Here is a 14064-nt window from a genome sequence, read left to right as displayed (position 1 = left end):
ACTTGAAATTATGGTTTAGGATTCTTACCTCACCCAATGGCAACTTCAGAGCAGGAAAAGAAAAAACTGACCTCCCTTTTCTTTACTCAGATCATCCCCATTTACTGTATAATGGCCTGGCTATGCTTTATGCAGAAGCTGTGGTATATAGTGCCTTGGGCTAGGATCCTGGTTTTGTTACTTGTGAGGTCTTTTATCTCTGACAATTACTTAATCTCCTGGAGGACTCAGTTTCTTATCTGTTCAAGGAAAAAGAACTCACAGGTTTGTTAATTATTTTATTGCCTTAAGGCAAGTCCAAACGGGAGCGCCTGGGTGGCTCAGTCTTAAGCATCTGCCTTCTGCTCAGGTCGTGATCCTGGAGTCTGGGGATTGAGCCCCATATCAGGCTCCTCTGCTGGGAGCCTGCTTCTTCCTCTCCCACTCCCCCTGCTTGTGTTNGGCGCCTGGGTGGCTCAGTCTTAAGCATCTGCCTTCTGCTCAGGTCGTGATCCTGGAGTCTGCGGATTGAGCCCCGTATCAGGCTCCTCTGCTGGGAGCCTGCTTCTTCCTCTCCCACTCCCCCTGCTTGTGTTCCCTCTCTCGCTGGCTGTCTCTGTCAAATAAATAAATAAAATCTTTAAAAAAAAAAAAAAAAAGGCAAGTCCAAACAAATTCTCACTGCCCATATTTTGGACAGGAATTTAGTAGTAGTAGTAGTAGTAGTAAAAATACTGTTTGCTTCTAGTTATAAGCAGTTTTCATTTTCATTTTTACTTAACATTCTAAAATTTCTAAAATGAGCATTTTCTTATAATCAAAAAAATGAACATAATTTCTAAAATGAGCACATTAATTTTTTTGTAATCAGAAAACAATGAAATTAAAATTATCATAAAAAACAAAGTTAAGGGATGCCTGGGTGGCTCAGTTGGTAAAGCATCTGCCTTTGGCTCAGGTCATGATCCCAGGGTTCTTGGGTTGAGTCCCATTTTGGGCTCCTTGTTTGGCGGGGATCCTGCTTCTCCCTCTGTCTGGTTCTCCCTCTGCTGCTTCTCCCTCTGCCTGCCGCTCTCCCTGCTTGTGTGCTCTCTCTCTCTGACAAATAAATAAAATCTTAAAAAAAAAAATGAAGTTAAAGCCTAAGGAAGCATATGTTCTAATGAAAATGGTGGTTGTGTTAAGGTTGGAGTTCTGACTATAGATAGGTATTTTCCTAACTTTTGACATACTGTGGTATTTGACCATATAATTTTCAAAAGAGAAAACAAAAATGTAAAAATTCCAAATATTGGATAAACATCATTCAAGAGTAACCTTTATTTTCAAGATTTAACAGTATTGCTTTTAAGAACACAAAATAATAATAAAGACTATAAATTATATATGTTTTCTTTCAGAGTTTGTACACCCAAGAGATTTTATAATTTTACTAATTTTTATTTGTGAGGCTAACTTATATTTTCAAGCTTTTTGACTAGTCTCATCTGTAAGGCCCATGATAAAATGAATTTTCAGCACATGTCAATATTAAAGAAACTCTAGATACTCCAGTCTTTGTATTGTTACTCCCTTCTGTACTATGAGTATGTTATCTTCATAATAAATTTTAAAAAATAAGTCTATAGTATATCAAACTGCAGGCATTTCCAACTTGATTTTTAGTTCTCAATTTTCACTTGATGCTTTCTTTCAAAGGAAAAGACCAACAGCAGAAATCTGCCTGTCTCATTCTTGGCTACAGCAGTGGGACTTTGGAAATTTATTTCACCCTGAAGAAACTTCCAATTCCTCTCAAAGTCAAGATCATTCTTTAAGGTCCTCTGAAGACAAAACTTCTAAATCCTCCTGTAATGGAACCTGTAGTGATCGAGAAGACAAGGAGAATATTCCAGAGGATAGCAGCATGGTTTCCAAAAGATTTCGCTTTGATAACTCATTGCCCAATCCCCATGAACTTGTTTCAGATTTGCTGTGTTAGCACTTTTCTCTTTGACTTATTTGGACTGAATTTGGAATTTGAAATCTACTCCAATGTGAGATTGTAGTTTGTAGCTTCATTTATGGCATGTTTATATTGTAAATGCACTTTTGCATAGAAGAGTTTAAGGAAGTGTTTTGATGCTAAATTACTAGTAACCAGCATAATTTCATTTCCTGTTCTGAAATATTAACTCTGCAGAGAAGAAATATTCAAATATATGACAAAAAGTTGTGCATGTGAGTTTACATGTTAATGAAAGAACTCAAGTTCAAATAGGTTTATCAAAATGTTTTACAGATGAGGAAAGCAGTGATTTGGGTTATATTATGGTGGAAATAAACTGAACAAAATGAAAACATGAATTTAATAGGTTCTCTAAGGTAAGTCCTATACCATGCCTCTATTGACAAAATTTTGTTAAAATAGTAGTGTCAAGTTTAAGAAGAATATGTAGTATTTTATAGAAACTCAAGGGTATTTTACATTTGAAAATATTTGAATCATAAATATTTTGAAACTGCCTAAGGTTTCCAGGATATATGGTCTGGTATATGAGACAGGTCTTTTAACCAGAGCAAAGAGGGAGTTAGAAACCTGACTAGGAATACTCTATACAAGTTGGAGCAGAAAATAGAGCAGCATGGCATCATTTTTTAACTCAAATGTCTTTTGCCCTCTCTCAACATATTTCAGATTTAATAATATCTGAAAGATGGAGAATTAGATGGTACACAAGTATAGAGGATTTTCATCTTCCAGAAATTCCGGAATAGAAGGTACTTTGGAGTAGAAGATATTTAAGTATCTTCTGCTCCCAGAAATGTGCCCTATTTTGGGTGGGCAAACATATTATTAATTGAGTATAGAAAAAAATGCTGCCTGATTTTGGCAACTTACAGAATTTTAGATGTTTTCTGAGTCTTAGGGTATAAGCGAGTCATTCAGCGTTCTAAAAGTACATGTAAAAAAAATATCATAGCCCAGTAAGACTATTAACTCAGGGCCAGAGTCCATGACAGCAAGGTGGATGTGATCATAAAACCTGATGACATCATGCTCTTCTCAAGAGCTTATGTAGAATTCCAGTGAGTGATGAGGCTCAGCAGAAGGCAATCTGACAGGTGGCCTTTAATAGTCTTTTGCTGGGACCAATGCAAGTAAAAGTCTAAGGTCAGCAGAGTGGCCGGTGACTGTTGTGCTCAGTAGAGGGAAATTTACTCCTTTTTTGATTATCTTTGATGACTTTGCACCTGGTTACTATTCAAGATTCTGTTATATTATCACGTTAGGATAATTGTAACCTCATGACTATGTTGCTACATTAAAAGAAATTATATTTTGACAAAAAAATTCTTGAACTCCCCACCGCCTTGAATTAAATATTACTCTAAACTTTAACTTTCTGAAATTTGGTTAAGATTCCAAATAACTTAAAACTGTTTTTAATAGCTGTCAGTTCACTTTATTTGGCTAAATGGTGAATTCCTTTGAAATCTTCAGCATTTCTTAAAGGAAAAGTTATTTCTACTTGTGTGTGCATATGTGTATATGTACAGGCTATGTATTTATGTATAGATAGATAAAATATAGTCTTTAGACAACTTTCTCTTAGAGAGTCTTTGCTCTACTATATTGTGTTCAACTCAGGTGCCAAAGGAGCTCTCTTCTTATGGACATGTAAATATACATTTAAATTCTTTAAGAAGTAGTTTGTTGTTCAATAAACTAGCCATTGGAGAAGCTAAATTGGGCTTTTTTATATCTAAAACTAAGTTTTGTTCTAAATTGATTGTCCATTTATTTGCCTTCCATATTAAACTAATGCAGGTAGTAAAGCTTGGTAAGCCATTGGTGAAAGTGGATTTTTACAAAAGATCGTATTTTATTTTTAAATTTCTAGAGGAATTATGCCATAGTAAAAATTAAAAATAAAGAAGTGTTTGAATTTTAAATTATAAGCTCAGTCTTAAAAAATATTTTATACCAGCTTTCTTTTAATCTGAGGAATCTTAAAATAGTTCGTATGCTGTCCCTTAGTTAACAGAATACACAGAGTTGTAAATTTCCATACCTTTTTTCTATTTTTATCGTAAAAAAATAAGTAGTTGCACAAACAGTATAAAAATTCAATTTTTTCATTAAAGTGAATTTAAATATTTTCACTGTTTGAAATGTGAAAATTAAATCTGTATTTAGAGAGAACTTTTTAACAAATGACTCAATTCTTTTTCTCCCAAAATTGAAAACAAGTATCTGTCAAATTAGTTGATATATCTCATTAAAGTAGGAATGTTAACCTCTCTGAGGTGAACAGATATCCTAACACTTAAAGACATCTGAAAATTAATGTGAAATTGTGATGAGTTTATAAATTTTAATACCTTTGCTTTTGGATAGATAGGATTAAAAAATAAAGTATAGATGACAGTTACAATTGTCATTTTAATGTTTTAAAATGCGGTAAAATTATAGTGGCACTTTAAAGACAGTAAGCAGTATGTGTTCTGCAGTCTGTCGTGAGATAAGGCACCTGTGCCAGAATGTATATCAATACATTGCTTCCTTTAAAGAAAGTCTTGTTATAAAAAAAAGTTAGCTGATTAATGACATAATTAATTTTCATTCTGGCACAAGTTCTTTCTTTGTTTGGAATGGGTTACTAATAGCTCATGGACCATACTTTGAATAGCCTTGCTCTAAGCAACATTTATAAGTTGCTATTTTTTATAACTGTTTACATTTCTTCTGTTTATTTTTGAATTTCCATTTTTATATCTGTTTTGGAAACTTATCTTTATTCATTGTTGTGTAAACAATTGTATTTTAATTTCAAATTGTATTAAAATTAAGTTATCTGACTTCCAATTTGGAGAAATATTATCAATTCATAATTTTATAAGAGTTTAAAGAATTTTAAGTTCTAATTGTAAATTTCACACAAATCACAACTGCCCCCATCTTTCATTAAATAATCATGTTGCTTAAGCGTATTGACTGACATTATTACGAATACCCCAGTAAAAAACAAACAAATGAAAAAAAAACTAAAACAAAAAAAACAAAAAAAAACTGATATTAACTTAATGATCCTTTTGGTTAAAAATTAAAAAGCACTTTTTTACATCTATGATTGTCTTTTGCTTTAAAGTATTTCTAAGTTTGTTTTTCTTAAAAACAAACCTCCTTGCCTGAAGGTACTAGCCTTGACACATGTCATCTTTGAACTCCCTTTTCAGTACGTATCTGGTTATTAGAGCCTGTCTGTTAAAAATCCACATAAATTTGAAAACAAGTCTATTCCGTGGTAATGGTAGATAGTTTCAAAAAATGTCAGTGAATGGCAGTGTACTATATGTTTCATAAGGATGAATAAGGGATTTTTATTTACCCAGAAATGGGTGAATTGTTTGTTGGGGTTTTTTGTTTGTTTGTTTTTGTTTTTAGTTTAAATAAATTGAATTTTTAAAAAAGATGAATAAGGGATTCTTTAAGAAATTTATAATCTGATTATGGACTAATCAGTTCACATGACATACTGTAGTTATGTTCTGTAAAGTTCCCACAAACAGTGAATACTCAAACATCGCTAGAGGAAATATAAGGTTAAGTTCCTACAAGGTTCTGCTTATAACATTTTTGCCAACTAATCAAACTACAAACCTTGTTTTATGTAGTTTCTGTTTAAAGGGTTCTTATTTAATATATATTGTTGATTCATTAACATTGACTTCACACTAACAGCACCATAACTCATGCTTGAATGAAGCTTATAACACATCTTTTCTCCATAAGGCACATTACAGCCCAGTGCATAGAAACATAACTACGCAGCAATTCAAAATTATGATTTGGGGCCATTTTAAACACAGAAATCATTAACAAAAAGCACAAAAATGCAGAAAACATGACGCTAAATAGACCACAAAATGGACATTTGTCTTACAGTATGAGAGCTAAAACAAGACAGAGCATCACTTCGCTCAACCTAAGATGGGAATGTGTGTCCGGCATCTCAAATTTTTTACTGCTGTGATCATGTCTGCAAATGATTGTGAAAGCACTATGCATGTTAATTTTGGGGTTACAAATAAACTTTAGCAGGTGTGTAAGTTCACAAATATGGAATTAATGAATGAAGAGGGAGAAATATATACATTCTTTCATCCAGATCTAGATTCTTTAGATCATCTAGAAAGAGGTCTGCCAACCTTTTCTATAAAAGGCCAATTATTAAATACTGTAGGTTTTGCAGGCCAGTGTTTTGTCACGACTACTCAATTTTGCTTTTAGAGCATGAAAGCAGTCATAAACAATATGCAAACAAATGGGTGTGCCAATCAAACTTTATAACAACAGACAGTGAGCTACATTTAGTTTGTTGACCCCAATCTAGATTATCACATTAATTCTCTTAGCTCTAGCAATGATTAAAATGGGAGGAGAGCCAGAAAGACACAGGGAAGTGAGCCTCATCTGCATTCACTTTGTCTAACAAGCAGACATCCAAGAGGAAGAGGACTGAGTACTCATTGGTTATATGATTTTACTAGAATGGTGAGTTTGCAACTAGTTGAGAAAATAGAAAGTAGAGGCCACAGGTATATATCGGTCTTCCAAGAAATCTAGGGGGAAAGGAGGAGAATTACGTTTTGAAGAGTGTTTTTAAAAATGTTTTAAAACGGGGAAGACTTGAAAATGCTAATAGGCAAAGGAAAGAAGTCCACATTGAGTTAACAGTTGAAATGCATAAGAGCGCAAGATGATTAATGACAGAAAATCCCAGAGAAAGTAATGAGATCACAAGCCCAAAGGCAGGGGTCAACGTTGGCTAGAATAAAGAAAAGCAATGTCTCCCAACATAAAAAAATGAAGAAGAAAGTGGGTGACAACAGAGGTGTGAAGTGAGGGGACGATCTGTTTCTCCTGAGAATACTGCAGCTAGTGGTCTGCTGAAAGTAAAGGAAGTAGAGGTGGGTGTGGTGCGAAGAGCAAAAATTTGGCACAAGGTGAGGACAGAGGTGGTCAACAATGTGGGTCAAATGAGTGGAGTTCCTCACCTATCAGGAGAGACAGATATTAAATACCAAAGATCTTAATTTGTGATTAGTTTATTGTGTAGTGTGTGGCCAAATAATTCTTGTAATACTAATTTATCACTTCTGCCTATATCTTTTCTTTTATCAGGAGACTGTGCTTCTTTGCATCAGGGACGTATATAGTAAAGCACTCAAAAGAAAAACAAAAAACCCTATTCCATTGGGGCTTTTATTTATAAATACTTAAATATGTCGAGAAAAATAGGGTTTGAAAAGAGGGGATAGTCTCAGAAGGCAACAAGAAGAAAGATTTTAGGTCTGGGAGCAATACGAAACTTGCCCAGTTCCCTGTGCACATTGAGCATTGTGGGACCTTGTAGAGAATGGTCCAACAGCAGCAATGTGGCCTCTAGAGTAGAACGAAAAAGACTGTGTGGGGTAAACATTGTCTCTGGAATGAGCATGGCAGGGAGGGAGAAGATAGCATTGAGCCTGAGAAGAGGTTCTCATGTGGGTCTCAGAGTATATTCTTTTACTTTGGACGACATCCTCATGAATAGAACGTACTTACTAGAAAAACAACAGGTTTCATGAAATTGGTTCTAACAGCATCCCATGGTGGAAGCTGAAAGCATGCAACTTCAGTGCAAGTCTCTAAAAGCAATTCTACCATTGTTGAAGAAACTGTAGGTTGGCTAACCCACCAGCTATAGCCCGTTTCTTTCTCTGTTGCCTGCCTCCATCACAGAAGCTATCCAGCTCACTTGGAGCAAGGGATGAAGTGGAAGTCTGCTGGGTGGCTTCTGAAATGCTTTGATTTCTGGATGAAAACAAGAAATGCTGACAGCCTGAAACTCTCCACCATCTTGGATGAGAACTGTTTCCACCATTTTGTAATTACAAATGAAGGGACAAGGGACTCCTGGAGATCCTGGCCCTAACATTATTGTTCCACTGAAGCCACTGATGTAACTAGCGCTCACTTCCTTCTCAACTTTTCGGTGTGTGCTTTTTATAAATGTCTTATTTGGTTAAGCCATTCTCTTTTGGATTCTCTGTTATTTGCAGCTGAAAGCATTTTAATTGACACGGTGTGCGGCAGAGAAAGAAGGCACGTATACCCAACTGAGTTTTAGAAACACCATGTTCGACAGTGTTAAACATGCATTTTTACTGCAAGGTTCCTTGGAGGCTTTAATTTATGCTGGGAACCTCCAGGTGAGGAGCCTAGTGTGTAGTGTGCGCCATACTTACTTTGTTCATGCTAACATCTCTCTGGATGGTATCCATGGACACTTACACTGTACTAGATGCTTAATCAATGTAGTCCAAGTAGTTCTAAAGATCTGGCTTATCCCTGAATAGAACTCAAGTTACTTTGTAAGAACGAGCTCTTGTATTGGAGAAGGAACTGAGAAGGACAGACTCCCAATTTTTTATTTCAGTGAGACCATTTTCAGTATCCCCGTTTGTAGTGCTATAAGCTTCACACCCCTATTAACAATCACCTTTAGGTTCCGATACAACACTCTAATTTTCATGAGCTCTCAATATTTTGATGGTGTTTCCTTGATAGAAAGTGAATGGCATGGCTTTTTGCTGGGGACTCAGCTTGGCCATGCCCTGGCTTCCAGCACGAGCAGACTGCACTCTCACTGCTCCTCCATCTCTATCAGTTCGTTTGTATGTTTTCCACACCTAAAAGCAAAGGCCTTGTATGAGGTTTCTCCCCAGAAACAGAACCATTAAGATATACATGGATATGTAGACACATTTAAGAGGAGATTTATTACAGGAAATGGCTCCCATAACTATGGAGGCTGAGAAGTTTCATGATCTGTCAGTAAGCTGGAGAACAGGAAAGCTGGGGGTGTAAATCCTAGCCCAAATTTGAAGGCCAGAAAACCAGAACGGTTGTTGAGGGCAGGAGAAGATGGATATCCCAGCTCAAGAAAAGAGAGAGAAAATGTTCCTTTCCTGTGCCTTTTTTTCTATTAATTCAGGACCTCAACTAATTGGAAGATGCCCCCCTGCATTGGTAAGGGTGATCTTTACTCTATCAATTCAAATGCTAATCTCTTTCAGAAACACCATCCAGACACAACCAGAAATAATGTTTTACCAGCTCTCTGGGCTTCCCTTAGCCCTATCAAGGTGATACATGAAATTAGGCATCATGGGTCTTTCCCTATCTTCTGGCTTCTTATTTATCAAAGCTTTTTTATAAGAATAGAGAAGTTCTAACATTTTCCCTTATACATAGTTTTCCTCACTACACACACACACACACACACACACACAATGTATCTTCTTACATTGAAAAGTAGAAGTTTTACTTATAGGAAACAAATCTTCCAGTTTACTGAAATTAAGTCCTTTTCTATAAAATATATTACTATGGAAACTGTTACAGAATCTAACAGGCCGGGTGGGTGCAAGTGTGGTCAGAATCAAATGAATAATCTCTCACGTTTAGGTCCTATGCCAACCCTATACTGTGGTCAACCTTCAGAATAAGCAAGAAAAGGCATTATTTTATAATTAGTAGGAAGGATTCCACCCTCTGTGGCTCACCACTGGAATTTAAATTTAGTGATTGTAATACCCCTTTGAAAGGCCAACAGAAAGATATATGCTAATTATACCAATATTGCTAGCCAGATCATAAAATGCAACTGGGTCACCAGTTACAGACACAATTGTAAATGTGCAGGCTCTCTAGTTATACTGAAGAGTCAACAAGTGAATACAAAATGTATGTGGAGAAAATTACACGGTAGAATGATTGAACAAATAAAACATAACAGATTCTCCATGTCATGTAAGGCATATCAGAGCCCTTCCTTGCCCTAAAACTCAACATTCAGGAGTAAATCTATGAGGCTTCATGATCTTTCCTGGTTATAATTAAATTAACTCCTAGATAATCATATGAAGCCAAATTTTATACATGAAACATTGTGATTTATTTGTTTCTTCCTTTGAAAGAAGTTGTTAGCCCAATTTATTAAGAACGTGATTGGTTTTTTAATTGGAATTTGCACAAAAAGGCTTCTGAAATAAATGAATATTTAAGTAATCACAGACTAAAGACCATTGAAAACAAGTTAAAAAGGGAGAAAAGGAGCTGAGCCATTTATTTAAAGGCCTTTTTGGCCGTTTTAACCTATGTGAACATCAATTACTTCTTTCTTTTACAAAACAGCAGTAATCAACTGTTTGCCTCTTTGATTAGTTCTGGTCTGAATTCATTTAATACTAATGATTAAGCATGGGATACTGCAAATAAACCTGTCTCTTTTCTTCCCAGAAATAGAATAATTACAATGGCCAATGCCTGGGGCCTTTTATATTACTAAATTTGTAAAAGACTTAATTACTTTGGCTCTGCTCCAGTGTCCCAAATAACACACAAATAGTCCCACAACATTGTATCTAAGTATCAATTTTGGAAGGTCTTTACAGTATGTGTTTATAAAATGGGTGTTTGTGGGTCTGTATAAAAAATACCACCTGCCGGTACGTCTGTATTCAGAAATACAGAGAATATAAAATAAATAAAATATAGAGGAAGAATAAAGTTTGCTAAGAGCCCACTATTTATTCATGCTGTTTCGTTTACTCCTCACAACCCTGAATATCATCATATTGTAGGTGAAGAAACTGAGTCTCAGAGAGGCTAAGCAGCTTTTCAAAGTTAACTAATTACCACACTCGGGGATTTGAGCTCGATCCCACCTGGCTTCAAATGCCACCTGTGTCTTTTCGATCACACCAGATTTAAATTAAATTTTTCAGGATTAAATAAAAAAAAAACTAGGAGAAAGTGATCGGAATCTGTATCAGTGGAAAACATACTTGGGTCAAAATTTTAGTTTATACGTTTGATTAAAAATTTAAAATGTATCATAAAGGCAAAGTAATATTTGAAGCATTACAGAATGTAGTATTTGTTAAATAGAAAAGAGGAAGATGAATAATTCGCTGGTGTTTCTGAGTTAGCCATCTGTTCTATACAGACAGGTATTGTACACCTGGCCTGTATCTACACATCCTTTGCTCCGTGTGGAGCGGATATTGGTATAGAATGAGTCTTCCGTATTTCTTTATCTCCCATGTCCGAGAAACCTCTTGCAAAGATAGCCTTCAGGTGAAAACCTTTTCCGGGCGGAACTGGCTCTGAGGCAGGAAATGCCTGGCTCATTCAAGGACCTGGAAGGTCTCCAGACAGGGGAGGTAAGAGACTGGAAAGGTGAGCAGGGACTATGTTAACCAGTTTGACTTACTTTAAGGTCACAGGGTGCCGTTAAAGAGTTTTCAAGTTAGAGTTGCACATAATCATATTTTGTGTGTTAGAAGGTTTGCTGTTTGGACAGCGTGTGGTGGATGTATTGAAAGGAGGTCAGTCTGAAGGCAGAGACCCACTTAGGAGGATTATTACGGTTGTCCCAGCTCGAGATGGAGGGGGCTTAGGAAGCCGAGAGAAACTGACAGATTCAAGTGAGACTTGAGAGTTAGGACTGATAGGGTTCCCTGATTACATGGATGTATAGGATGAGCGAGCATATAAGGGACGGTTCTCAAGTTTTTCTTTTGAGCAGTCATTCCACGGTTGGCTGTTTAGTAAAACAAGGGAAACCTGGAGGAGGAAGCAGGTCTGAGGGGAAGATGAGCTCAGTTTTGGATGTGTTGACTACGATGACGGTTTTTTGGTTACAGAGATTCAGAACTGTAAGGTGTGGTCAGCGACGGAGATACAAATCGAGGTACTGTCATTGCATAGCTGACTGAACGAGGTTCCTAGCTTGGAGTAGGCCGGTGAAATTAAGCCAGGCCCTGCGATGCCTTCCACAATTCAGGTCTCCCTCTTTCAGTCCTATTAACCTGCTTTGAAGCCATGTCTTTAGTAGGACATAGTTTGGGAGAAGGAGAGAGGTGAGAGGAGATGGAGAGAAGTGATTGGAGGAAGGATGGACGAAATTCAAATGTCCTTTTAATAAAATATCCACCATTCCTATCAACAGAGAGGAACAATTACTTAGTGCTTAGGGCACTTAACAGGTTTCTGGGTATCGCTGTAGGATGGGGGGTAGGTAAAACCTGTTTCTACTTTTGTAAGCACCCCATTTCCTTCTTTTACCTATGCCCCCTTCCCTATTCCTTTAAGTCTCTATACCCGGGTTCTCTCCTTCTTATGAAAAATCTCTTCCCAGAAAGAATCTGAAATACATTCACCCAAAAGTGAAAATGACAACAAAGCTTTGAAAATTAAATAGGTGTCATTGTGAGCTGTCAAAAATGCTTATGGGGGCACCTGGGTGGCTCAGTCGGTTGAGTGATTCTTTTTTTTTAATTTAATTTTTTATTATGTTATGTTAGTCACCATACAGTACATCCTTAGTTTTTGATGTAGTGTTCCATGGTTCACTATTTGTGTATAACACCCAGTGCACCATGCAATACATGCAATACATGCTCTCCTTAATACCCATCACCTGCCTATTCCAGTCCCCTACCCCCCCCCTCCCCTCTGAAGCCCTCAGTTTGTTTCCCAGAGTCCATAGTCTCTCGTGGTTCATTCTGCCTTCTGTTAACTCCCCCTTCATTCTTCCCTTCCTTCTCCTACCTATCTCCCTGTTATTTCTTATGTTCCATAAATGAGTGAAACCATATGATAATTGTCTTTCTCTGCTTGACTTATTTCACTTAGCATAATCTCCTCCGGTTGAGTGATTCTTGATCTCAGCTCAGGTCTTGATCTCAGGGTCATCAGTTCAAGCCCCGTGTTGGACTCCATGCTGGGCATGGAGCCTACTTAAAAAAAAAAAAAAAAGGAAAAAATACTTGTGAAAAACAAATTCCAACTAAATCAAACTGGCCAGACTACATTTATGATTAGAAAAATTAGCAAAATAATTTCTCTATTTGTGAGATTTATATGGAGTTTTTTTCAAAATGTTTGCAATGTCTGAGATTCAAATGTAAATAAATCTTATTCCAGACCCTGGATAAAGAAGCTCACATTCGCTTTGAACTTACAGTAAAGGCTTGTGAATTAGATTAATTTCTCTAAAAAATATTTTGTTTAGTTTCACTCAGGAAGCCTAAACTCTGTTCTTAAAAAAGGCAGGCATTTATGAGTTAACCGTCTGAAACCTGACTAGAAATTTTGTAATTATTTCCTGTGGCTACAAGATCATCTCAAATACATATAAGGAAATTTGATGCCACAGGGTGCTTTGCAGCCAGGAAAACTGTATTTCCAAAAATATGGTGGCTCCATTATTAGTACCTTTTAAGCGATGGAAATGAAGCCAATGTCTGAATATTTCCATAATGTGCTAAGATTTCTCTTTCTTAAATAACAACTCTATTGAAATAGAATTCACTTTTCTAAAGTGTACAATTAATAGTTTTTAATCTATTTACAGAATTGTGTAACCACTACCACTAATTCCAGAACATCTCCATCTCCCCACATGGATACGCTGTGCCCATTAGCAGCTTCTCCCGATTTCCTCCCAACCATCTGAGACCTAGGCAACCAACTAACTACTTTCTGTCTCTGTGGCTTTGCGTAGTCTCTATATTTTTTATAAGGAAATCATAAAATAAGCAATCTTTTATGACTGGCTTCTTTCACGGGGCATAATGTTTTCAGGGTTCATCCGTGCGTATCAATACTGTATTCCTTCTCATTGCTGAATAATATTCTGCCGTATGGATCCATCACATTTCCTTTACCCATTCATTAGTTGATGGACATTTGGGTTGTTCCCACGTTTTGGTTATTAGGCTGCCGTGTATGAGTTTCGGGGTAGGTGTGTGTTTTCATTTCTCTTGGGTATGTACCTAGGAGTGGAATTCCTAGGTCACATGATAACTGAATGTTTAGCCATCGAGAAACTGCTACACTGTTTTCCAAAGTGGCTACACCATTTACGTTACCAGTTTACACGAGTTCCAATTTCTTTACATCCTCTCCCACACTTGTTATTGTCTTTTTGCTTATTGTCCTCTTAGTCGGTATAAAGTAATATCTCTTTGTGGTTTTGATTTGCATTT

The 14064-nt window shown here is 36.5% G+C and overlaps 1 protein-coding gene across 1 annotated transcript in view; it reads left to right on the top strand.

Moving 5' to 3' along the window:
- Nucleotides 1–5435, top strand: part of STK17B (serine/threonine kinase 17b) — a 31359-nt gene extending 25924 nt beyond the window's left edge. The window contains exon 8 of the mRNA XM_002917153.4: nucleotides 1678–5435. Coding sequence (XP_002917199.1) covers nucleotides 1678–1960 — 283 coding nt within the window. The 3' untranslated portion in view covers nucleotides 1961–5435. The remainder of the gene's footprint in view (nucleotides 1–1677) is intronic.
- Nucleotides 5436–14064: the final 8629 nt, after the last annotated feature.

The sequence above is a fragment of the Ailuropoda melanoleuca genome, chromosome 2 (assembly GCF_002007445.2).
Source record: "Ailuropoda melanoleuca isolate Jingjing chromosome 2, ASM200744v2, whole genome shotgun sequence".
Taxonomy (NCBI): Eukaryota; Metazoa; Chordata; class Mammalia; order Carnivora; family Ursidae; genus Ailuropoda; species Ailuropoda melanoleuca.
This window is presented reverse-complemented; position numbering and strand designations above follow the sequence as displayed.